The sequence below is a fragment of the Encephalitozoon intestinalis genome, chromosome III (assembly GCF_000146465.1).
Source record: "Encephalitozoon intestinalis ATCC 50506 chromosome III, complete sequence".
NCBI lineage: Eukaryota > Fungi > Microsporidia > Unikaryonidae > Encephalitozoon > Encephalitozoon intestinalis.
This window is the reverse complement of record NC_014417.1, coordinates 140,709-163,047: the sequence shown is the minus strand read 5'-3', so window position 1 is coordinate 163,047 and position 22,339 is coordinate 140,709. Positions and strand designations below refer to the sequence as shown.

General features: G+C 40.0%; 20 protein-coding genes across 20 annotated transcripts; 8 read left to right on the top strand and 12 right to left on the bottom strand.

The window, feature by feature from the left end:
• Positions 1 to 55: 55 nt before the first annotated feature.
• On the bottom strand, positions 56 to 454 carry Eint_031420 (uncharacterized protein; the record flags this gene model as incomplete). The annotated part of the gene is made up of 1 exon (XM_003072598.1): positions 56 to 454. One exon carries the CDS (start codon positions 452 to 454, stop codon positions 56 to 58), a length of 399 nt encoding a protein of 132 aa, XP_003072644.1.
• Positions 455 to 636: 182 nt separating this feature from the next.
• On the top strand, positions 637 to 978 carry Eint_031410 (uncharacterized protein; the record flags this gene model as incomplete). Its single annotated transcript, XM_003072597.1, has 1 exon — positions 637 to 978. One exon carries the CDS (start codon positions 637 to 639, stop codon positions 976 to 978), a length of 342 nt encoding a protein of 113 aa, XP_003072643.1.
• A 40-nt stretch (positions 979 to 1,018) lies between these two features.
• On the bottom strand, positions 1,019 to 1,612 carry Eint_031400 (60S ribosomal protein L18; the record flags this gene model as incomplete). Its single annotated transcript, XM_003072596.1, has 1 exon — positions 1,019 to 1,612. One exon carries the CDS (start codon positions 1,610 to 1,612, stop codon positions 1,019 to 1,021), a length of 594 nt encoding a protein of 197 aa, XP_003072642.1.
• Positions 1,613 to 1,695: 83 nt separating this feature from the next.
• Eint_031390 (uncharacterized protein) lies at positions 1,696 to 2,007 on the bottom strand (the record flags this gene model as incomplete). Its single annotated transcript, XM_003072595.1, has 1 exon — positions 1,696 to 2,007. The coding sequence occupies one exon, from the start codon at positions 2,005 to 2,007 to the stop codon at positions 1,696 to 1,698; it is 312 nt and encodes a 103-aa protein (XP_003072641.1).
• A 53-nt stretch (positions 2,008 to 2,060) lies between these two features.
• Positions 2,061 to 2,546, bottom strand: Eint_031380 (uncharacterized protein; the record flags this gene model as incomplete). Its single annotated transcript, XM_003072594.1, has 1 exon — positions 2,061 to 2,546. One exon carries the CDS (start codon positions 2,544 to 2,546, stop codon positions 2,061 to 2,063), a length of 486 nt encoding a protein of 161 aa, XP_003072640.1.
• A 102-nt stretch (positions 2,547 to 2,648) lies between these two features.
• Eint_031370 (histone H3) lies at positions 2,649 to 3,083 on the bottom strand (the record flags this gene model as incomplete). Its single annotated transcript, XM_003072593.1, has 1 exon — positions 2,649 to 3,083. One exon carries the CDS (start codon positions 3,081 to 3,083, stop codon positions 2,649 to 2,651), a length of 435 nt encoding a protein of 144 aa, XP_003072639.1.
• Positions 3,084 to 3,504: 421 nt separating this feature from the next.
• Eint_031360 (uncharacterized protein) lies at positions 3,505 to 4,413 on the top strand (the record flags this gene model as incomplete). Its single annotated transcript, XM_003072592.1, has 1 exon — positions 3,505 to 4,413. One exon carries the CDS (start codon positions 3,505 to 3,507, stop codon positions 4,411 to 4,413), a length of 909 nt encoding a protein of 302 aa, XP_003072638.1.
• An 82-nt stretch (positions 4,414 to 4,495) lies between these two features.
• Eint_031350 (tRNA nucleotidyltransferase/poly(A) polymerase) lies at positions 4,496 to 5,878 on the top strand (the record flags this gene model as incomplete). The annotated part of the gene is made up of 1 exon (XM_003072591.1): positions 4,496 to 5,878. One exon carries the CDS (start codon positions 4,496 to 4,498, stop codon positions 5,876 to 5,878), a length of 1,383 nt encoding a protein of 460 aa, XP_003072637.1.
• A 21-nt stretch (positions 5,879 to 5,899) lies between these two features.
• Eint_031340 (Rab GTPase) lies at positions 5,900 to 6,505 on the bottom strand (the record flags this gene model as incomplete). Its single annotated transcript, XM_003072590.1, has 1 exon — positions 5,900 to 6,505. The coding sequence occupies one exon, from the start codon at positions 6,503 to 6,505 to the stop codon at positions 5,900 to 5,902; it is 606 nt and encodes a 201-aa protein (XP_003072636.1).
• A 116-nt stretch (positions 6,506 to 6,621) lies between these two features.
• On the top strand, positions 6,622 to 8,496 carry Eint_031330 (uncharacterized protein; the record flags this gene model as incomplete). Its single annotated transcript, XM_003072589.1, has 1 exon — positions 6,622 to 8,496. One exon carries the CDS (start codon positions 6,622 to 6,624, stop codon positions 8,494 to 8,496), a length of 1,875 nt encoding a protein of 624 aa, XP_003072635.1.
• Positions 8,497 to 8,559: 63 nt separating this feature from the next.
• Positions 8,560 to 10,596, top strand: Eint_031320 (Cdc48-like AAA ATPase; the record flags this gene model as incomplete). The annotated part of the gene is made up of 1 exon (XM_003072588.1): positions 8,560 to 10,596. The coding sequence occupies one exon, from the start codon at positions 8,560 to 8,562 to the stop codon at positions 10,594 to 10,596; it is 2,037 nt and encodes a 678-aa protein (XP_003072634.1).
• Positions 10,597 to 10,666: 70 nt separating this feature from the next.
• On the top strand, positions 10,667 to 12,208 carry Eint_031310 (uncharacterized protein; the record flags this gene model as incomplete). The annotated part of the gene is made up of 1 exon (XM_003072587.1): positions 10,667 to 12,208. The coding sequence occupies one exon, from the start codon at positions 10,667 to 10,669 to the stop codon at positions 12,206 to 12,208; it is 1,542 nt and encodes a 513-aa protein (XP_003072633.1).
• A 131-nt stretch (positions 12,209 to 12,339) lies between these two features.
• Positions 12,340 to 12,624, bottom strand: Eint_031300 (homeobox protein HD-9; the record flags this gene model as incomplete). The annotated part of the gene is made up of 1 exon (XM_003072586.1): positions 12,340 to 12,624. The coding sequence occupies one exon, from the start codon at positions 12,622 to 12,624 to the stop codon at positions 12,340 to 12,342; it is 285 nt and encodes a 94-aa protein (XP_003072632.1).
• A 388-nt stretch (positions 12,625 to 13,012) lies between these two features.
• On the bottom strand, positions 13,013 to 13,813 carry Eint_031290 (putative sugar kinase; the record flags this gene model as incomplete). Its single annotated transcript, XM_003072585.1, has 1 exon — positions 13,013 to 13,813. One exon carries the CDS (start codon positions 13,811 to 13,813, stop codon positions 13,013 to 13,015), a length of 801 nt encoding a protein of 266 aa, XP_003072631.1.
• Positions 13,814 to 13,921: 108 nt separating this feature from the next.
• On the top strand, positions 13,922 to 14,965 carry Eint_031280 (pelota-like RNA-binding protein; the record flags this gene model as incomplete). Its single annotated transcript, XM_003072584.1, has 1 exon — positions 13,922 to 14,965. One exon carries the CDS (start codon positions 13,922 to 13,924, stop codon positions 14,963 to 14,965), a length of 1,044 nt encoding a protein of 347 aa, XP_003072630.1.
• A 79-nt stretch (positions 14,966 to 15,044) lies between these two features.
• On the top strand, positions 15,045 to 16,289 carry Eint_031270 (histone deacetylase 1; the record flags this gene model as incomplete). Its single annotated transcript, XM_003072583.1, has 1 exon — positions 15,045 to 16,289. The coding sequence occupies one exon, from the start codon at positions 15,045 to 15,047 to the stop codon at positions 16,287 to 16,289; it is 1,245 nt and encodes a 414-aa protein (XP_003072629.1).
• A 24-nt stretch (positions 16,290 to 16,313) lies between these two features.
• Eint_031260 (putative MYG1-like protein) lies at positions 16,314 to 17,231 on the bottom strand (the record flags this gene model as incomplete). Its single annotated transcript, XM_003072582.1, has 1 exon — positions 16,314 to 17,231. One exon carries the CDS (start codon positions 17,229 to 17,231, stop codon positions 16,314 to 16,316), a length of 918 nt encoding a protein of 305 aa, XP_003072628.1.
• Positions 17,232 to 17,319: 88 nt separating this feature from the next.
• Eint_031250 (N-myristoyl transferase) lies at positions 17,320 to 18,387 on the bottom strand (the record flags this gene model as incomplete). The annotated part of the gene is made up of 1 exon (XM_003072581.1): positions 17,320 to 18,387. The coding sequence occupies one exon, from the start codon at positions 18,385 to 18,387 to the stop codon at positions 17,320 to 17,322; it is 1,068 nt and encodes a 355-aa protein (XP_003072627.1).
• A 45-nt stretch (positions 18,388 to 18,432) lies between these two features.
• Positions 18,433 to 20,988, bottom strand: Eint_031240 (uncharacterized protein; the record flags this gene model as incomplete). The annotated part of the gene is made up of 1 exon (XM_003072580.1): positions 18,433 to 20,988. One exon carries the CDS (start codon positions 20,986 to 20,988, stop codon positions 18,433 to 18,435), a length of 2,556 nt encoding a protein of 851 aa, XP_003072626.1.
• An 87-nt stretch (positions 20,989 to 21,075) lies between these two features.
• On the bottom strand, positions 21,076 to 22,323 carry Eint_031230 (26S proteasome regulatory subunit 7; the record flags this gene model as incomplete). Its single annotated transcript, XM_003072579.1, has 1 exon — positions 21,076 to 22,323. One exon carries the CDS (start codon positions 22,321 to 22,323, stop codon positions 21,076 to 21,078), a length of 1,248 nt encoding a protein of 415 aa, XP_003072625.1.
• Between the last annotated feature and the right edge of the window lie 16 nt (positions 22,324 to 22,339).

Below are 22,339 nucleotides of genomic sequence, written 5' to 3'. Positions count from 1 at the left end.
TACTAAATCCCACATCGTATTTACACAATACAAAAACGATTTCTTAGGCTTTTTATTAGTTATTTGATGTTGTAGGAAGTCTTACGTAGGACCCTCCCTCGTGGCTTTTTCTCGTTTGATACCCTATGAAGAATATTATAACTGCCATCGCCGTGTAGAAGAAGAATCTGCACACAGTGCTTCCAAATATAATATTAGAAAGGCCTTTCTTAGACTCTTCCTTCTTCTCTCCAGACACACTTTTCTCGTTCCCTTCCGTAGATGTCTCTTTATCAACTCTAGATGGTCTTGCAAATATGATGGGATCTCCAGATGTCTTGTAGGGCCCCACCTGTGTAAATGGGAATGAATCTAGGCGATATGGTGGCAGTGTTCTAGCAGAGATTATGAATGCATGCCTTGTAGGCGGTAGATAGTATGCACCAACGCTCATTAACAGTGAGAGAATAAGCATGATGTAACCTTACCATCTGTTTTTAAGAAGTTTCTAAAACAATGTTTCATTTTCGGCTTCGACCATTGGCCATCTATAAAACACTGGTGTAGCCGTTTTAGAATTTCCTAGGTCTTTGCTGTGTCTCTTGAATTTACCAACCCCCGGGTCTTTACGTTATTTAACAAACTCTGTATCCCTTAATGTCTATTTTCAGTTTGCTGGGTGTTAAGAAAGGAGCTTCAAAAGAAGAAGTCCGAATGAAGTATTTGAAGAGATTACTCCTGATACATCCAGACAGAAGCAAGGGAGATATAAACGAGTATATAAAGTTAAGAGAATCTTACGAGAAATATGAAAGAGGAGAAGAATATGAGGAGGTTCCTTATTTTGTTTGTAACAGAGACGACATCGGGTCTATTGTGTGCAGGTGTGGAGGAAAATACAAAGTACTCAATGAAGAGAATTCCAGGGTGGAATGCGAATTTTGTTCATGCTTTATAGAGATAGAAGATTTTTTGAGATTGCCAGCTCCAGACAAATAGATCTTCCCAACAGAGATATATTAGTAAAACTTAGACCATTTTATTCTTCACTTGTCCTTTTGGATTGCGGCGCCTTTCTTCCCTTCATCATGACACGCTTCTCACGGTTATGGCACTTCTGGTTTGCCCTTGGATAAGTAGTAGATCCCTTTTCTCCCGGAGCAGGACCCCAGAACTTAGCAGACCTTCTAGCAAACTTGGAGGAGGAAATAAGATGTATATCATCCATGTTTGGACAAACTTCAAAAAGCTGGTCAAGAGTTCCTATGCTTCCTCCATATCTTTCAATCTTCTCCTTCACTCCTTTTGACCATTGGAGAGCAATAATCTTAAGGGGAGGAATCTCCATAATCCTATCATCATCAAGGACTTTTGCAACAATGACAGCAACCTTATCTTTGGATTCTCCTATCTCGCTAACGATTTTCGAAATTTTGACCGGCCGTCTGTCTGACTTCGACATCTTCAATCTCTTAGAGATCTTCTTGATTGCCAGGACAGATGTATTATCGGCCACCTTGGTATAGAAGTCTGAAAGAGCACGGAGGTAGATGTTTTTGGATCTAGGTTCCTTCCGGACGGCAACGGCAGACGATGGAAGCCTGACACGCTTCATGGCAGATGTAAAATGCATTACTCGATGGGGTAAAAATTTTGCTGCAACATATTTCTTGTAAATTGAAGATAAAAAACAAGAATGCTCTACGGATTGGGTGTTTACTTTTTCACCTTTGTGATCATTTTCTCGAGGGTGGGCCCTTTTCTATCCTCTTTGGGAAATCCTAGGCCTCTCCTCACAAGCTCTAGACCTTTTTCAAATACGGACCCCGAGCAGGCTGGTTCCCAAAAAAAGAAAGGATCCGTAACTATTTTGTTGCAAATAAACACGTCAATGTCCATTTCTAACTTTTTCTTAACACAAAAAATCCCTCTTATAGTACCTGTATCTTCATTCAGGTCAAAATACTCTACCTTCACTTTGGAAACCTCAGGAATAAAAAAAGGAAAGATATGGCATTGGTTCTCCATTCTTACTTTTGTCAGGGAGATATTCCTCCCCCTTTTGAGAAATTCCTATTTCCTCACTCCTGGTCGAAAAGGCCGTTCTCTATTACATAGTCTATATAGTCCTCGAAAGCAAATACATATTTTGTAAAGTCTGCCTTCTTTATCTCCACAGCTTCTTTAAACTCAATTATGTATATCTCCTTGAACTCTCCCCATCTAAAGTAGCATCGGGCAGGTAGTCCGAAAAGCCTTTCAATCATATCTATAGAAACATCTCTGTCGCATACAGTGTATAAGCAACAGGAAGATCTGGAGGAGGAAATTGATAAACAGGACTTCTCCTTTAGTGGGTTTTTGATAAAGCTCACCTCCAAGCACTCAATTAAACTTCTTTTATTGAGTTTCTCTGCCATTGCAATCTCATGCAGAGTACTATAGAAGTAGAACCGAACATCTGGAGAATGCTCTATTGTTTTGTATATAGGCCTGGTAAATGTAAATACCTTATTCAAGTCATATCTATTGATCATCTTGTTGATACCACTAACCTTAATGTACATGGAAAAAATCAGGAGCTAAGGGTAGGGAACAATGAGATATTCTAATAAACTCGGTATAGACAGAAGGTATCCTCTAGAAACCTGAGAACTAAAGTGAAGATTTTAATCACTGATGGATTTGACGTGTCTGCTTCTGAGTTTCAGAACAAGGCTTATGTCTTTTGGAAATACAGTGACTCTCTTTGCATGGCATGCACAGAGCATAGCATCTTCAAACAAACTAACAAGATAGGCCTCCAAGGCCTCTTGAATTGAGCCAAGAGCCGGGCCCTGGAATCTTATGTCTGTAGTATTACTACACTCCTTAACCACAGAACGGCAAGCCCTCTGGAAAGGAAGTCTTCGGATCAAGAAGTCTGTACTCTTCTGGTATCTCCTGATTTCCTTCAAGGCCACAGATCCAGGTCTGTACCTGGACTTCTTGGCCCCACCACCTGAGGCGGGGGCCACAGCCTTACGGGCGGACTTGGCAGACAGCTGCTTGCGTGGGGCTTTTCCTCCTGTTGTTTTCCTAGCGGATTGTTTTGTTCTAGCCATTTTGGGGTAAATTTTTGAGTCTTTTATAACCAAATCGAAGGGAGGTTTGTTGTTTCGAATTTGATTGATAAAATTGGGTCGACAAATAACATAGTTAGATCCGTTCTAAAGATTTTCCTTAAAACAATCCATGAAACTTATACCCTATTTATTTTAAATATACCCTTTTTTATCAGATTAATATAGAATTGATCCAATTTATTTTCTATTGTGGCGTATACACAATAAAATCTCCTTTTTAGGTATTCCGCGGTGTCACCTGAAAATCTTTTTTTCGAGGATGTTATTAACATCTATGTATTGTGATGCCTAGACACTTCTCTGCCTAGGAACAATATCTTATCTCTCTACAAGTTTTTCCTCTATCCGGGAGAACACCCCTTTTCTTCATCCATAAATTCAAACTTCACCCCTTTGCCAAATGAAAAAGAAACTCTACATCGGAGAGATTCTGTCTCTCTTGGGGGCTCTCCAGCTATATTTATCCTCAGACCATCTGGAGGCCCATTTTATGGTGATACTTACCATAGAAAATTTTCTGTCGTCTCTCATTGTTTTAATGATGTCCGTTCCGTTTGCAATTAAAAACACCACTTTCAAAGAAGCCGTCCAAATACAACCAGAATATCTTCCGCTCGGACTATTTGCATTTGGAGAGTATTCTTCTTGGTATCGAGGCGCAGGAATGACGTCTTTGAAAACAGCAATGGCTGCAAGGGGCCTATGCTATCCATTATCTGTGCTGCTTATGTTCATGCTGTCAAGAACAGCTAAGGAGAATATCTTAAGGAATTTCAGTTTTGTTCTGGTAGTTCTAATGAATGTGTATAAATCTGTTCAATATAGCAATGACGGATTCTTCGACGTTCTCTTTGGAATCATTTACCTGTCACTTTATGTAATCTTTAGTGTTTCTTCAGACTTCATGACGGTTTGTATGACAAATCGAAGCGGACTACCAAAGTTTCTCCTGGCAAGCTCATTTTACATCTGGATATATTCGTTTATTATATTGGTCGACTCTGGATTGAGATACAATGATATCCATGTGTTTATAGAAAAAAACACCTCCAAATCAATTCTTCTTTTGATCACCTCTCTTCTACTCAGGGTCTTGAGCGCATACTATATACAGAGGTTTGGGATAGTTGCATATAATACAACCAAGATATCAAACTATATCTATTTTATCATCTTAAGGAGCTTTACGGGACTCGAGCGGATTTGGAGGGCCGAAGATACGCTATTCCACCTAAGTATCTACTTTCTAATTCTCTTCTTTATTAAGTTTGAAGAGTCCCAAGAAGGAAGATTGGGGCTTGGATTGTAGTGGTTGGCTCTCATGACTTTTTGATCTTTGTTTCTCTCGAAGCGAGGTCGATCTGTATTTAAGGTGTTTTGTTTGGTCCCTCATGGGCGTCCAGATAAATTGCACAGAAGCCGAGGAGGATATCTTCAACCTAATAAGAAGTCATGCCAAAGAGTTTGGAAATGTAACTCCAAGAGTTGCAGGAGGATGGGTTAGAGATAAGATAATGGGCCATCCCAGCTTCGACATGGATATAGCGTTGGAAAATATTAGCGGATACAAGTTTGCAGCAGGACTAATGAAATCCTCGACAGGCCAGAAACTCACAGAAGTCCATGTGATAAAGGACAACCCTGAAAAGTCCAAGCATCTTGAAACAGCAGTTGTAAGGATAAATGGATTCTGTGTTGACTTTGTAAATCTAAGGAACGAAACATATTCTGAAACGAGGATTCCCAATGTGAATCCGGGAACTCCTCAGGAAGATGCTTTCCGTAGAGACCTAACCATAAACTCGCTATTCTACAATCTGTTTACCAAGGAAGTTGAAGACTACACCGGGAGGGGTATTGATGACATAAAGAACAAGCTTCTAATAACACCTCTAGATCCAAGGACAACCCTCTTTGATGACCCTCTAAGGCTTGTGAGAATCTTCAGATTTCATTCTAAGCTTGGATTCAAAATCGACGGGAAGATCGAAGAGGCGTTGATGGACGAGAGAATCAAAAGAGCGCTTGGAAAGAAGGTTTCCAACGAAAGAATTCACATAGAGATATTTAAAATTCTCCACTATCCAAGAGGGCAGTACGGGCTCCTGGAGATAGTTAGAAGAGGATATGTAAGTCCTGTGTTTAAGCCACCTGTGGAAAGGGAGACACCTTACGAAAAAGGTCTAATGTTTTGCGAGACTGTAGAAAAGATCACAAATTTGTGGGGAAGGACATACAGAAGGGAGATTTTAAATCTATACACTGTGTTATGCTTCTTTAGCAGATCGACTGTTCCAAATGGGAAAAGTCTGCTGTTCTCAAATGCTTATATCATGAAGATTTCACTTCCATCTTCTAGGAGATTTGTCAAAACGATAAACAAGATCGAGGAGAGTCTTGTTTTTCTGTCTGGATATGATATGAAGAAGATAGGAGATGAAGACTTAATTAGGATAGTGAGATTTATGGGGGAGACATGGTATGAATCGTTAGTGATATATTCTGCAATTGAATACATTGAAGACAATCATGAAAAGTATGAGGATGGACTAAGAGTTGTGTACAGCATTATACAACAAGAAATTGGAGAGTGCTATCTCGTCAAGCCTATCATAGATACAAGGTGTCTGGCTGAAACTCTAGGAATCCCAAAGTCCGATACAGGATTCTACATTGAGGAAAGTGTTGTATATCAACTCCTTAATAGAACGTCAGAACCTGAGGAGATCATCAATTATCTAAGAAGAATAAAAACTTCGAGGAATGTGAATTGAAAAGAGCTTTAATCAATTAAATCACAGGCAACAAGTTTTTTTTGGATCTCCTACATTAAGCTTGAAAGACTCCTTTCCAGTGCCAAAACCTATTTTCTTGTATTTATCAATAAGTTTTCTCGTTAGATATTCAAAGCTATCGTTGACACAAATGTTATCCTTTGCACTTGTCATATAAAACGACGACTTTTCAATGTTGTTTTCCCCCAGAAACCTTTCTATTTCTTCTTCAGTAATCACAATTTTTTCCTTATCATCGACCTTATTTCCCAGAATAATTATCTCAACATTTTCATTTGTATTCTTTCTAACCTCACTTAGCCAATCTCCGAGATTATTAAACGACTCCTTACTTCCCATATCAAACACTATTATAATCCCATGTGCTCCTCGATAATAATTGGATATAATTGCTCTGAATCTTTCCTGTCCTGCCGTATCCCATATCTGAAGCTTCACTCTCTCCCCCTCAACCTCAAGAGACTTTATTTTGAAATCAACACCTATTGTGCTGGATTGAGTAAAGCTATATGTCTCGTCCGTGTATCTCTTCATGAGGCAGGTTTTTCCAACTCCACTATTCCCAATCAAGATTATCTTGAATAGGTATTTACATTCGGAGTCCATACCCCTCTTGTTTTCCTTTCTTTTATTCTTAAAAATTGGAAAGACTTAGATGGGATATGATACAACCGGATTCATGAAACAGGTGCTTCAGGAGAAGGATAAAACTATGTGTTCTGATGGGAGAAATGTTTCTAGCATCTAGGCTAAGGCTTCTTATACTTAAAGAACCCTTGCTAAGGCCGCCTCAGCAATCCCCATTCCGGTTGTTCATTCAAGAGACAAAAACAAATTTAAGGTTTGATATATACCTGTTTCTCCTACTGTTGATAACGTGCTTTGGCCTTGCTTTGATATTCTTCAGGAGCTCTAGAGATGGAGGTAATGTTCTTTTATACACCATTGGGTTTCTCCTTATATTCTGCTCGTACAATCTGCAAAAGGTCATAGAGGCTAATAGAATGCTTGGTAAATCCCTGCCCAACTCAAATTCCAGTACATGGTTCTGGAGTGCATGGGGAAATCCTTGGCGAGTTAAGTTCAGGGATTCCTTTGAAAGGAGCCATCTTTCTAATCTTCTCTCTCACATAAGCCTTACGGGACACTCTGAAAAGGAATCTACAGCATCTCATCTGGCTTTGTATAAAAATCTTGGGACAGAAGAAGAAAGACAGAAAGAGGAAAATCCTAGCACTAAGGGACGAGATATCAGAAAAAAAACCACTCTTGCGACTCTGGAGAGGAAAAGTCCTAGCATTCCTGTAGAAAAAAAATCTTCGGTAAAAGAAAGGACTTACTCGGAAGGTGTTTCCGGGGGAGGCCACCAGGTTTCCATGGTGTTCAAGGCTCAAGGACAGTCAACAATTAATAGAAATGCCGGAAATGGCGAAAAGAGAAAAGTCTTTCTTGGGAATCTTATGAAAATTTTCCAGTTCAAGGCAGAAAATGATGAAAATTTGAAGAGGCATGTCTTGAATCTAAGGAACATTGAAATACAAGTAGAGAGAATCCTAGAGGAGTTTACTAACGTGTTTAAGTTATTTATGAAGGAAGCAGAGAAAATTGAAGATGAAATGGTTGAATTCAATGCTTCTACAAGGTATTTGAATATATCTTTAAACGAGCTAAGGATGGAAATCAAGAAATATTTTTCTAATCTTCCAAATGCTAGGGCCAGCCAGGAGATTCTAAACTACCTTTCGACGCTAGCAAGGAATTATCAAGACAGCGAAAACACTGGTGGCGGAGACATACGTCCAGTAATCCGATACGAAAACAAAATAATGTTTTTTCTTGGAGTCCAGATGGTTCTCTGCCTGGTTTTATTTCTTGCAGCCCTGGCAAGGCTTGAAGCCATCACTTCCATTCTAAAGCCTATTGTGTCTGTGGGCCTTATAGTAGTGACTCTATCAAGTGTTCCGTTCCTTCTCAATGGACAAATGCTTGATAGAAGCTGCAAGTCAGGGTCTATCAAAGGATGTAGCTTCACGTCAACGCACATTGGAGGAGTTACAAGGCTTGAAGTAGTATCCAAGGCTAATGGTCTTGAAAGCCAGCTAGGGGCTATCTTGAAAGAGAGTGAATATATCGCAGAGATTTTAAGGCTGTACGTCAAATCCATGATGGACACAAGAGTTAATGCAAAGATGTCTGTGTTCTCAAACTTATTTAACAAGATATTATTTGTGTATGACGACTTCGATCACTTGACGAAAAGAAAGGTTGAGAAAGGTATGTTTTTTAGCTACATAAAGATGATGAGCAGGCTCTTGGAAAACATTACAGGTCTGTTAGAGTTTTCGGAGCGAAAAGACATGGTGGATATTTATGTTAACGAAAGAGCCTTTCTGTTTTGGTTGAGTGCTGACAAGGACTCCGTAGTTGAATCTATTCGGGAAATTACAGAGGCAGGGCCGCAGAACCGGTCTGAGATGCCTCCAAAATGGTGTGTATGTGCATTAGAGGGAATATGCGATGGCAAGGACGGAATGGATATCCTGTTTCTATTAACTCTAATCGGGGGCCCGGCCTTCCTGATTTTTCTGTATCTTTAACTTCCGAGAAATAAGCCAATGTTGTAAGCTGTTTTGTAAACAGAGAGAGGCAGACCCTATTGTATGAAATATGTTGTAGGGAGCATCAAGATTGAACAGGTGGAAAGGGGAAAAATAAATAAGATATACATCCCAAGGACATCTGGGCTAGATCCTTCAGAGTTTATATTGGTGGACAGTAAGTATGCCTTTAAGTTTGACTTTACCGATGGATGCAATGCCCAGCTGAGCAAGATTCAAAGGGAATTTCTAAACAAAAGTGTTGGGAAAGATGAGATAAGTGTCAAACACCTGAATGTTGTTGAATGCGATCCAATCTCTCTCTTAAAGCTCGACATAGAGATCATCAATCTGGAAAAGGTTGATCTCGATGCAAAAGAGCTTGTTGAGAAGTTCAAGAACATTTATGTATCCTTTCCATTTAACATCGATCAAAAGTTTTACTTGTACATTGGAGACCTAGGATTTAAGGTGTTTGTTCGGGAGATGTTCACTGCTCTGGATAAGAGGTATGGAATTCTTCTGAAGAACACGGAAGTTTTTATCAACTCTGTCTCGGAGAGGCTGGTTTTGTCAAACAACTCTAGAGAAAACATGCTGTTGGATCCAAACTTCAACTTTGAATCTCTTGGGATTGGAGGACTAAAGCAGGAGTTTGGAAAGATGTTCAGGAGAGCATTTGTACAAAGGGCATTTGACTCAGATGTGATCAAAAAGTTTGGAATACCTCATGTAAAGGGAATAATCCTGTACGGGCCTCCAGGGACAGGAAAGACATTAATTGCAAGGAAACTTGGATCTCTTCTCAATGCCAGGCCACCAAAGATAGTAAATGGCCCGGAAATTCTCAACAAATATGTTGGGCAGAGCGAAGAAAACATTAGGAACTTGTTTAAGGATGCTGAAGAGGAATGGAAAGTAAAGAAGGAGGACAGCAATCTTCATATCATAATATTCGATGAGATTGACGCGATCTGTAGAAGAAGAGGAAACAGCAGTGGAGCAGGAGTTGGAGACCAAGTAGTCAATCAACTTCTTAGTAAGATGGATGGAGTGGAGTCGATAGAAAACATCCTGGTTATCGGGATGACTAATAGGCTGGACCTGATTGACGAGGCTCTACTCAGGCCAGGGAGATTTGAGATTCATCTGGAGATTTCCCTTCCTGACGAAGAATCCAGAATTGAAATCTTTAGGATACATACAAAAACGATGGAAAGCCACGACTACCTGGACAAAAGCGTTGACTTAAACAAAATAGCCAAACTTTCGAAAAACTATACAGGAGCGGAGATAACAGCAGTTGTAAAGAGTGCTGTCTCCTTTGCTTTGGAGAGAAAGGTCCATGGAGAGAAGGACGATAAAGAAAGAATGAGTGTTGTCGGAGACAAGAATATCAAGGTCTATATGAATGACTTTATTCAAGCACTCGATGAGGTTAAGCCTTCCTTCGGGATAAACGAGCAGGATTTCTACAGATTCGAAAAGACCTTTTACGAGACTCCTATATTCACCCAGGGAATCGAACATGGCAAGAATCTCCTTCAAAAGCTAAGAAAGACAAATCTTTACTCCACATCTTCTCTGCTGTTCCATGGATTTCCAGGAACAGGTAAAACAACGCTAGCTGTGAAAGCAGCAAGATCTTCGATGTTTCCGTTTATAAAGATTATTTCGCCAAGAGACATCATAGGACTAAGCGAGTACGAGAAGGTGAACTATATAAAAGGGAAGTTTATGGATGCATATAAGTCTGAAGAGGCCATAGTAATCCTGGACGATATTGAAGGACTTATTGACTTTGTAAACATAGGACCTAGGTTTAGTAACGCCGTATTGCAAGCACTGAAGATATTCATCAAGGAAGAGAGCAAAAAGAAGATGTTTGTGTTTGGTACTACAAGCTCGATTGAGGTCATGAAGGAATGTGGTATCTATGAATGTTTCCAGTCTTCATATGAAGTTGAAAAAATTGGGTTTCCCGATTATGAGATCTTATGCAATCAGAATCCTTGCTTCTCCGACATATGTTACGAAGAGCCCATGTCAATCAAACAACTTCTCTCTCTCCTTGACGAGCCCGACGTCTCTTTCCAGTAAGACCTAGAATTAAATATGGGCTTTGGACTCTTTATGTCTATTTTGTACGTCTTTTCATCCCCGATATCTAATGGAAGATTTAAGGACGTTTATTGCATCAAATGTATTTTCGGCCTACTGTTCGGAAATGCCGAGTCTAGAGAATTCCGGAGCTTTCAAGAGTGGAATTGTACTTCTAGATCTCCTGCAGAATGCTAAACCAGCCAATGAAATTGAGAAGAGCCGCTTGAACTATATGATGAACTTATGTCTCAAGGATCCCCAGCCGTTTTGTATACCTAGGGAATTGAGCGGTTTGGAAAGAGCATGCATGATGCTGTCGTTTAAAGAATACGAGAAAATTGATCTTTCTATGTATGGTTTCCGGTACGAACTGGTTGGATGTGTCCCTACAAATGAAGGGGCTTATGGAAATTCCATACTGATTGTGAGATGTAATGGCACAAGCAACGAAAAGAAACATGTCTATAGCACCGAAAAATACAAGTTTGAAAACGAAATTGTTCCGAGCCTAAGCGTGGGAGAACAGTCTATACTTTTGGTGGAAATGATAAGGGTCTTTAATACGGAAATTTGCCCGGATCTCAGAAGGTTGAAAGTCCAAGCGTACATAGACAGAGTGCTGTTTCCATGGAATGAAAAAAGCGAAGTAGTGAAGATGACAGCACACTATTACCTCATGATGCTCAATCTAGAACCATACGACTTGGAGTTTACCCATGAAAGAATAACAGACTCAATATTTGAAATCCCATTTGTGTTTCATAGTGAGTGGGAAAAGCTTCTAGGTGATGCCTATTACAACTGCTCTGCATATTCAAAAGCTCTTGTATACTTTCAGAAATATAGGTGTAATACAAAGATCATCAATTGTCTAGTAAAACTTAATAGAAATGATGAGGCTGTAGAAAGGGCTCTCGAGGAAGTAAGAAGTATCGGTGATCCCACAAGCCACGAGTCAAAGGTGAGACTGTGCAATATGAACATAATTCTTGGGATCATAACCGGAGAGGAGAATTATTTTGATAGGGCTCTCAGCATATACCACTCGTACGAACCATTAAGAGCAAAAGGAGTTTACTTTCTTAAAGCCGGAGACACCGAAAAAGCAATAATTTCTTTTAAAAAGGCGCTTGAAATAGTCCCATGGAATACTGAAATACAGTTTTTATATGCATCTGCTCTTACATCTGCCAAAAGGTTTTCGGAAGCAGAAGTAGTATATGAAAGACTGGTGGCCGATGATCAAAGAAATGCAGTATTTCTGAGGAACCTAGCCATGTGCAGAATCCAGCTCCAGGACATCAAGAACGGTCTTATTAGCCTCAAGAAGGCATCTATGTATGATCAAAATGTGATGGAGGCATATTTCCTGATGTCGATCAAATACAACATTCCTAAGGAGATAAAGTATTCCTTGGAAAGAGTGGATTCTTTTGAAGGATTGGAGGATGGAGTAATGTATCTTGTTGAGAACAAAATTCTGTGTGAAAACGAAGTGAAGTCTGCACTTATGAGAAACGTTAGGATCGGAGACCTGGCCGAATCCTTGATAAAAAGAATAGACTCTCGGACACATGTTTCGCTTACTCCCGCCGGAAAGCCCAAATAAGAACAGCCCACTATTACTTACTTGGCTGCTTGCGAAATTTCTCACCGGTATTTAAGACGAAAGCCTTCTCCAGAAAACAAATAAACCAATATTTATTGAAACACAACCTCATACAGACATGATCTATCAAGCTACCTCCGAATATAAAGGTCATTTGACATCGGATGAACTCCGGTTTCGGTAAAATTTGCATCGGAAATGCTCAGACAAGAAGATACCTTATCGTCTCCTCTTTCTTTGGATCTTCTGTTTTGAAACCAGTTTCTAACCTTTTCTTTGGATATCAGCGATTGGGATGCAATGGATTCCCTCTCCTGAGCATTTGGATTTGGATTCATTTCGAAGTAAGCATTAAGAAAATCTCTTTGAGCCCTCGATAATCTTGACTTTTTGCTCAACTTGTATCTTCCTTTCATTTTTAAGTTGTTTGAATCCTCTTTTAACGTTTTATGTTGAATTAATGCACCTTTTCAATATATGTCAAACACTGTTGATATATTTAAAAGTAATACTATATTAATGACCAGAATAAATAAGATGACTATTATACCCTGGAAATTAAGGACAATTCTGTTCAATATATCATCCCTGTATAACTTGTGGCCATGATATTTTCAATTTATTGCACTTAGAAAATAATCTATTTTGAAATCGCTATATGGAAAAATTTAGATCTAAAATATTTTCATACCTTATAATTGTAATATATTTTGATCATATAATATCTAATCTAGTACTATTATTCGAACAACAAATAGCTTACTAAGGGAGAAGCCCTTCGTTTGAAGAAAGGCCCATAGATAATTACTCAAACTCAATTTTAAAGATGGTTTTGAGCTCTTCCAGTATATCTCTGGTTATTAAACCTCTCTTGTACTTTTGATATGCAAGTCTTCCTGCTTTTCTAACCATCATACATCCAAGTAATATAGATCCAAGTACATCTATCTCCATAGCAGGTGCCTTACACTTTGAAACAAGTGATGCTATAGTGCCTGCTAGGATGTCTCCCTGTCCTCCTATTCTCTTTGGACATCCTTCGTCTTCGATTTTTATTTCCCTACCTGACCACAAGATCACATCGGTAGAGCCTTTCAGAACATAGAAAAATCTTTTTTCAATCTTTTCGACATGTTTTCGCTCGTTGATGTTGGGTGTAATGATGACAGTTCCAAAATTTTCGATTCCAAGTTTCTCCGCCAACCTTATTCCATCTCCATCTACAACCACAGGAACATTTCTTCGGCTTAGGTGTAGTAGTATCTTTCTTATTTCTTCTTGTGTTTCCTCCGATGGCCTCCCAAGTCCAGGGCCAATTACACACGCAGAAACCTTTTCAAGGAGCCACTCCTGATACTCAATGCCACAAACTATAGATTCGGGGAGCAATATTTTCAAAGGAATGATGGACTCTTCCTCGGAGAATACATATACTAGCTCACATCCAGTATAGAACGCTGCTAAAGAGACAAAGTAAGGTGCCCCTGTGTAGAGTCTGCTTCCTCCTATTATAAGCACTGTCCCCGAGTCTCCCTTTTTGTTGCTCGTTAGTGCTTGGAGTTTGGACTTTATAGAGGAAACTACGTCTTCGAGTTCTTTGTTCATGTCTGGGAAATCAATAATCTAACTTATTCCTTTGTAGCAGAATTCAAATGACGGGTGTTTTAAAACAGGCCGAATTCCTTATCAAATGCGAGGCAAACGGCCCTGGAAATGAAGCTCGAGAAGAATAAAATAGACCAAAAATGCAGATCAGGAAGCATAAAAATGACTCCAGAGCATCAAGAAGACATATACACTCTAAGTTCTGTCATAGAAGTGGGTGATATGGTGACGTCGGTGACAACACGTAAAATCCAAATTGATGGAAAGACGCAGCATAGAGTAACACTCACACTAAAAATAAAAGTGGAAGCCATAAATGTGGACTTGGAAAGCTCTACCATATATCTTAAGGGAAAGACCGTTCTAATTAATGAATATGTCAAGCTTGGGTCGTACCATACGATAGATATAACTCTTGGGCAGCCTTTTTCATTGGAAAAAGACGAATGGCAGGAGATGTCTATAAGATTACTCAAAGAGGCTGCAAAGCCCCAGCTTGAAACAGCTTTTGTAGTGTTTTACGAAAAAGAATGTGTTGTGTCTATAGTAACCCGTAGTAAAATTAGTATAGTATTAAAGCAGGAGATGAAAAACAAGAAATTTACCAATGTCATTAAGACATTGGAGAAGTATGCTGATAAGATAAGTCTATTTGTGGTTGCAAGTGCATTCGAGATAAGAAACGAGTTTTACAAGGCTGTGGTGAACTCGAAGGAGTTAAAGAAGATACAGAGCAGCTTCTGTGTGGTTAAGGTCCCTCCTGAATGCAGAGGATGCTCTAATTCAAAGGTCATCAATACAATACTCACAGACAAAGATCTCTCCAAGACTTTTCAGGGAGTTCAGTATATTGACGATCTAAGGGAGGTGGACAACTTTTTTGTCAAGTTCGCAAAAGGGTCTGACCTGGTCTGCATCGGAATGGAAAGTATTAGGGAAGCAATGGACTACGGAGCCCTAGACCGGCTCATGATCACCGATGAAAAAATGAGGCCTAATGATGTTGAGAAAAGAAGAGAGATGGAATTGTTCTGCCGAGAGATCCAAGGGATGAACTGCAAGATATCTATTGTCCCTGTTGCACATTTCTCTGGGGAGAAGCTGAAGGAGATGGGAGGAATTTGTGGGCTCCTGAAGTTTAGCTATAGATAATGGAGGAAACCATATCCTATAAGATCCGAAGGCCTGAAAGTACACCTATGATATTTGATACCGAAATTTTTAACCCCGGATGAGTAGTAAGAGAGTGGTATACTTTTACGATCCCGAAATAGGGAACTTCAGCTATGCAATGGGACATCCTATGAAACCTCTGAGAGTAAAGATGACACATACTCTTCTTGTTGGATATGAACTTTACAAGTACATGGATATCCTCAGGCCATTTCAGGCATCATATGAAAACCTAACAAACTTCCATTCAGTGGATTATATAAACTTCCTTTCAAGTGTTTCCAGTGAAAACATGGAGGAAATGATTAAAGACCTTCACAAGTTCAACATTAGAGATGACTGCCCTGTGTTTCCAGGGCTTTATGATTACTGCAAACTTACTGCAGGAGGAAGCATTTATGCGGCTCAGAAGATTAGCTCTGGGAAATACGACGTTGCAATCAACTGGGCTGGGGGATTGCACCATGCCAAGAGAAGCGAAGCTTCGGGGTTTTGTTATGTAAATGACATAGTTCTAGGAATTCTTGAGCTTCTGAAGTATAACAAGAGGGTTCTATACATAGATATAGACGTGCATCATGGAGACGGGGTTGAGGAGGCATTCTATACCACAGACAGAGTGATGACTGTTTCCTTTCACAAGTATGGAGACTACTTCCCAGGAACCGGAATGGTCTCGGACATTGGGTTAGCAAAGGGAAGAGGTTATTCTGTCAATGTTCCTCTAAAAGATGGAATTGACGACGAAAGTTACTTTAGCATTTTCAAGCCGGTTGTTAGTAAGGTTATAGAAGTTTATAGGCCGAATGCAATTGTACTCCAGTCGGGAGCAGACTCACTTTCTGGAGATAAATTAGGATGCTTCAATCTTTCGCACCTGGGACATTCTAGATGTATCAAGTTTGTGCAGAGCTTTAATATCCCTCTTATTCTCCTCGGCGGTGGAGGATACACTATCGGGAATGTCTCAAAAGCATGGGCTTATGGGACAAGTGTTGTTCTGGATGTGGATATTCCAAAAGAGATACCCTACAATGAGTACTTTGACTATTATGCTCCAACATATAAGATAGATGTCCCTACATCAAATATAGCTAATCAGAACACCAGAGAAAGTCTGGATAGCATTATAGCATCGGTGTATGAGAATCTTCGAGGAATATCTCATGCGCCGTCGGTACAAATGATCGACATTCCGCCATCTTTTATAAGTGATGAGAGCGACGACGAAGAGCTGTCCAAGAAAAAAGAAGGAGAAGACTCCGACGACTACGAAACGTTCGATTCAAAGGAAGATCCATGAGTTCGTATTGAATAAATTGTTGTTTTATTGATTTAGATTTCTGTTGTTTGGAAGAGACTCCGAACACATTTTCAAGGCATTTTCAAGAGAACTGTTAATCCCCATAAACCCTGAAGAATGGACAAAAGTGCAACCTTCAATTCCAGATACCCGCACTAAGTCCTCGTTTACTAGCCCGCGCCATTCCTTCTTCAGAGGGTTTTTTGTCTCGAATGACCCTTTGCATTTAGGTATTGCCATTACTCTGTAAGCATTTCTCAAAGGAAATACCATGAACTTGAAATCTTTTTGATGGCTACCTTCAATTTCCAAAACCAGGTCAGTGCTATAGTGCTTGTCAAGTACAAGAATTGGGCCGTTGGTTTCTTTTATTTTACTTTCCACGTATTCATAGCTGTCAATCCATGTTCTGATTCTCTTTAAGTAATTGTCTAGATCTTTATCTACAATCTTTAGCGCCTCAAGGAACCTCTGATTTTCCAAGTCCTCGTTTGGCTCGTCAGAATTAAACAGACTTACCAAGTCGGCAATACTTCGAGGCCTTATTTCCCCGTATATATCAATCCCGTTGTCTATGGCATCGGCGTAAAGAAAGAATTCCGAATATATTTTGTCTACCACAAGCTCGTATATTCTGCACGACTCCTCCACTCCGTACAAGGCCAAGAGCTTCTTATGGAAATATTTGAATATGAGTCCACTACTGCTAAGCTTAGTCCTGTATTTTGGGGAAAATGTTTCGGAAAATGTTCTTTGGTGATGGTCAAATCTTCCTGACTGAGGATCAAACACCCTTCCGACATCGTAAACGATGTCTCCCTGAGAAATGATCGAGTCATCTCTTGTTCTTATCACTTCAGCATCCGGATATATACGAAGAAGCACACAGGATGCGAGAATTTCATCGTAGTGAAACCTCTCATTGTGAGTCACTAGCTTCATTGGGCCTCAAGAAAACACGCCAAATATTTCTAAACCATCTTAAAAGATTTTATGAAGTCATTTTCTTTACTTATCTCTTTCACAGTACTCATGGAAGAATAAAGAAGACCTTATCTTTCGGTACTTCCCGAGTGCTCCAATTGTACAGATAATATCGGATTTCTCCACTTCCAGGAAAAAACCCTAGGTCTGCCAGGAATGAGGAGTTTCCCATTGTATCGAGGCAAGTGAATACATCGCATCCCTCTTTTTCTGCGAAATATATAAGATCCTCAACCATTTCTTTGATATCCCTTCCTCCTCTGTAGTACAGATATCCTCCTTGGACTTTTCTTTTGGACTTTTTTTCAATAGTGTCAATTATAAAGAACGATCCAAACCCGTCAATCTTTCCACCGCTTTCATGGACATATGTATGTATCACATTCTTCACAGTTTTAAATGTAGATGATATATTCGAAGATCTTATTTCTTCATAGAACATGTGTTTTTCACTCTCTTGCAGATACAGCTTTTCTATGTCCACCATGTCTTTTTCCTCTGCTACCCTTGTTCCTTCTCTCACATGAGTCTTTCGGGACTTTATAATCCGGTCGCTAAACCCACTCATGAACAGATTCTCTCCATTCAGAGGCCGGTGGTAATATCTCCCGTGAGAAATATTGAAAAATAGTTCTATTCCGTTTGTAAACACTCCTTGGAAGATCCCATCCACATTTGCTTGTCTTGTAACTTCCTTTATAAGTATGGGTGCTAATCCCCTCCCGCGCATTTCCTGCGAAACACATAAAAAGTTCACTCCAACCACACGGTTCTTCTGTTCCCGGATAACTATCCAATGTTCCTGAGCAAATATAAATCCTACCATCCGTCCGCACAATCGGAGTACAACAGAATATTTCTTTCTTGCCTCATCACTCCCAATTACCCATTCCAAGAAATCTTTAGAGTATTTAAGCATATGTCCTGAATGGACATCTTCTACATAATTTTCCTCAAGAAACCTGGCTAATTCCTCAATACTTTCTAGTTCTTCAAGCCGAAATCCCCCAGGAAGCTTTGGCTTCTCCAGAGATACAGATCTTTCGTTAGATATAATTCCCAATCCATTTTTGCCAACGGGCTGTGTATTCCAGAATTTATGTTTCTCCTCCATTTCCAGGGTTCTCTTCTGTTTTTATTAAGAAGCTATTCCTAAATATCATGAAACAAGTGGAAGCTCTACCAAACATTCATGATCAATCTCCTCGTTTTCAACCTTTATACTAATTTTGATGTCGCTTTCTTCATATTTCTTTCTCTTTTTGAATGCAGATCGGACCTCGAAAAGGGAGAACGAAAGTTTTTCAACTCTGAATTTGGAATCTGAGCTACATATGGCTATGGTAGGAGACGAAATCTCCACATCCAGAACATGTTGCTCATAGTAATTGCTGACACATAAGTATATTATTGTAGGTTCCTTCAACCGTGCTGGTGAGAAATGTGTTATGTAGACAAATGGACAGATAGGTTTGATTATTCCCTCATCAGATAAACCCTCTGGAGAGAACAGGGCCTCGAATATCCCTTTAACCACAAACACACACACTCTTTTAGGTGGTATTTCAATCTCTATTCTCATAGATATTTTTCCTGGTTGTTCTTCTAAGGATCCATCAAAAATCGTCCCTAAGCTTTCATTCTTCAAACTGTATAGGATTACTTCGTTGGTTTCTCTCTTTGATACTTTGTCAGGTTCTTTAGCCCTTGGGCTCAGGAGTTCTCTTAGAGGTTTTTTCCCCTGGAGGAAGGTGCAAAAGGAGTAGGTTCCTTCTCCTGGTATAATCATCTTCTTTTCCATTACAGGAATCAGGTCGCTGAAAAGTAGATCAGATGTCACTGGTGGAGATTTGTCCATACCATGTAGCAGCTTCTGGAGATTTTCTGGTAGTATCGGCTTCTCCTTCTCAACTCCAAGAGTCTGTCCAAGATCTCCACTTCCTACACCAACAATGTTTTTTCTGAAATACTCAATGGCATATTCCTTGTAGGAATAAAATGACCCAGTAGTAGTGTCCAGACCAGAAACCTCAAGATCCTTGCTAAGTGCCAAACAGGATCTTACTCTTGAATTCTCTTCAATATGGCTCTCGATCTTCAGAAATACCAGAGGAAGACAATACTTGTAGTTAAAAGTATCTATCGAAAAAGACGGAATAACTGTAAACATTACATCTTTGTATGTAATGACTCCTTCAGCTTCCAAGATTATTCTACAACTATAGACGCCTACGGCCTGAAATACCATCTCAAAGCCAAACATATTGCTACTAGTTGTGAACTCTCTGTTATCAAAGAGAATCTTGACTCTTGAATTATGGTTTCTAACTATCTTGCAAGAAAGAAAGTATAATTCCCCGCACAGAACTTCATGGACGTCTTTCATTTCCACATGCATAAAGGGTGTATCCTCTCTAATATCAATTGGAATTCCAAGCTTCACTTTGTACTCAACTTCCCAGGCATTAAAAGTAATATCCTCGATAATAAACTCTCCTGGCCCATCAAAGGTAACCTTTTGATTTGTCCAGTAGGTTTTTGGAGTCTCTTCTCCCTTCTGCAAGATACTTACAAGGCCTCTTCCCTTGAATTGCACAAAAATCGATTCCACAACATTCGCAACTCCTTGAAAATTGCACATCGATCCTTGATATTCTCTCCATATGACTATTTCTTCCTTACTTTTCTCTATTACTCCATCCTCCAAGCCAGGACTGCAGTTTCCCTTCATTAACTCAAGAGTTTCCTTAATATATCTATTGGGAGAGAGCAATATATTTCTCTCAAGTTCAGGTAAGATTCCATTAATAAAGTTGAAGTTGCTAAGGTCAAGATAACATTCGCAGCATCTTATCGATCGGCCGATATATTTCATCTCTCGGAATTCTAAACTCGAGTTAAACCACATTTCTATCTTCTTTCTATGGTACTTCTTCCCATCTAAGACCTGAGCCAAGCTTTCCTGGGCAAGAGCCTTAAAAAGCGATTTTTCCTGAAGTAGAGCCAACATCTCTAAGGCAAGAATGTCCGAAAAGCCTATGGCTATACTCGTTATCCTAACTAGACATACCTTCTCACTCCCGAACATCCCAAGGCTATTTACTATACTTGATGGAACCGATTTCTTTGACAAAATCAGGCAGTAGATAGACATTTCGATACAATAACATGAAAATTCGTCAACTCCATTGTATCTTGAGTATATTCTATAGGCCTCCTTGTATCTTTCCAAAACAAAGAGCCCATCAGCAAACCTTTTGTCTTCGTCGGGATTGCTCTTGAAAATGTCCTTCAAAGACTTCAAGCTCCATCGGTTGGCCTGTCTTTCGATCCGTTTCCTTCCCTCAAGGTCTGCAATTCTTCTAAACACCTCCTCAACCTCTTCCCCCATGATCTCATCAATTGGCACATAATGCTTGGACATCTCGTCAACACTAATCTTTTCAGAGCATACAATCACACTAACTGCATCCAGAAAACCAAACTTCCCTCCAAAAAGACCCTTTCCTAGATAACTCTTTAAGGTCTCCATGGTTGAAGTCTCGTCATTTGCCACTTCAGATATCAAGATGTCTATGTCCATTTCCCTTTTGAGGCGGAAGCATGTCTTTTCTTCTACTCTACGAATCACACTTGCTTGCTTCTCAGCATCTAACCCTTCCTCAAAAACAAGCTCTAATGGTATTCCTAGAACCCCCAAAACATTTCCATCCATTCCAGGGCTTCCAAATCCAAAACTACTATCCATTCAAAGATTTATGTGGTTCAAGAAAGGTACACAGGACATAACATGTTTATTGCTTTAGTTATAGGTCAGATATCTTGGGGTAGAGGAGAACTTTGCGTATCCCTTGATGACTTTATCAACAGCCTTCAGAAAGTCTGCTTCAGTTGCAATCTTCCTTCTTTCTCTTATGGCAAACATCCCTGCCTCTGTACAGACACTCCTCAGCTCTGCACCTGTTGCGTTGTTACAGAGTCTTGCAATCAAATCAAAGCGGATGTCCTTGTCGACGCTCATCGTCTTTGCATGGATCTTCAGAATAGATGTTCTTCCCTCAAGGTCTGGCAGCCCAAACTCGACTTTCCTGTCCAGTCTTCCAGGCCTGAGAAGTGCTGGATCGAGGGTGTCTGGCCTGTTTGTTGCCATCAGAACCTTTATGTTTCCTCGTGGGTCAAACCCGTCCAACTGGTTGATTAGTTCAAGCATTGTTCTTTGAACCTCATTGTCATCGTCGTCATCAAACCTCGTTCCTCCAAATGCATCAACCTCGTCAAAGAAAATAATACAAGCCTTCTTTCCCTTCGCCATAGCAAATATCTCTCTAACCATTCTTGCCCCCTCTCCAACATACTTCTGTACAAGCTCCGATCCTATGACTCTTATGAAACATGCATTTGTTCTGTTGGCTACAGCTCTTGCCAAAAGAGTCTTTCCAGTTCCAGGGGGGCCATATAAAAGAACCCCCTTGGGAGGGTCGATCCCTAGCGCAATAAACCTCTCGGGGTTCAGAAGAGGTGCCTCAACAACCTCTCTTATCTTCTCAATCTCCTCCTTACATCCCCCAATGTCATTATAGGTGACGTCGGGTCTTTCCTCAACTTGCATCAGAGTCACAGATGCATCTATTTTCCGAGGCAAAGGTAGGATAATTTGGTATTTGTTTCTATCAACCCCAACTCTCATCCCCTCTTGTATAAGGCTAGCATCCACACGCTTTCCTTTTCCAACAATAAACTTGGCTATCATCTTAATTCCTATCATGTATCTTGGCTCCTGGTATCCCTCAAGCACCTTGCAAACCCTGGCAACCTGGAGATTGGGCTCGCTCTGAATTCTATTTCTATCTCCAAGAAGATCCCAGCACATCGGAGGTGCAAGACCCGTCTCCACCTCTTTAGTCCCAAGCTTCAGGCTCACCTGTTCAAATAACCTCCTTATCTCTGCTTCCTTTTCCATTATTCCTTCGGCGTAATAGTTTCTTCCATAGCTTAGGATAAATCCCACATCCTTTTCCTCAATGATGTTCTCTTGCTTCTGCCCGTTCATTAAAGGGCTCTGCTCA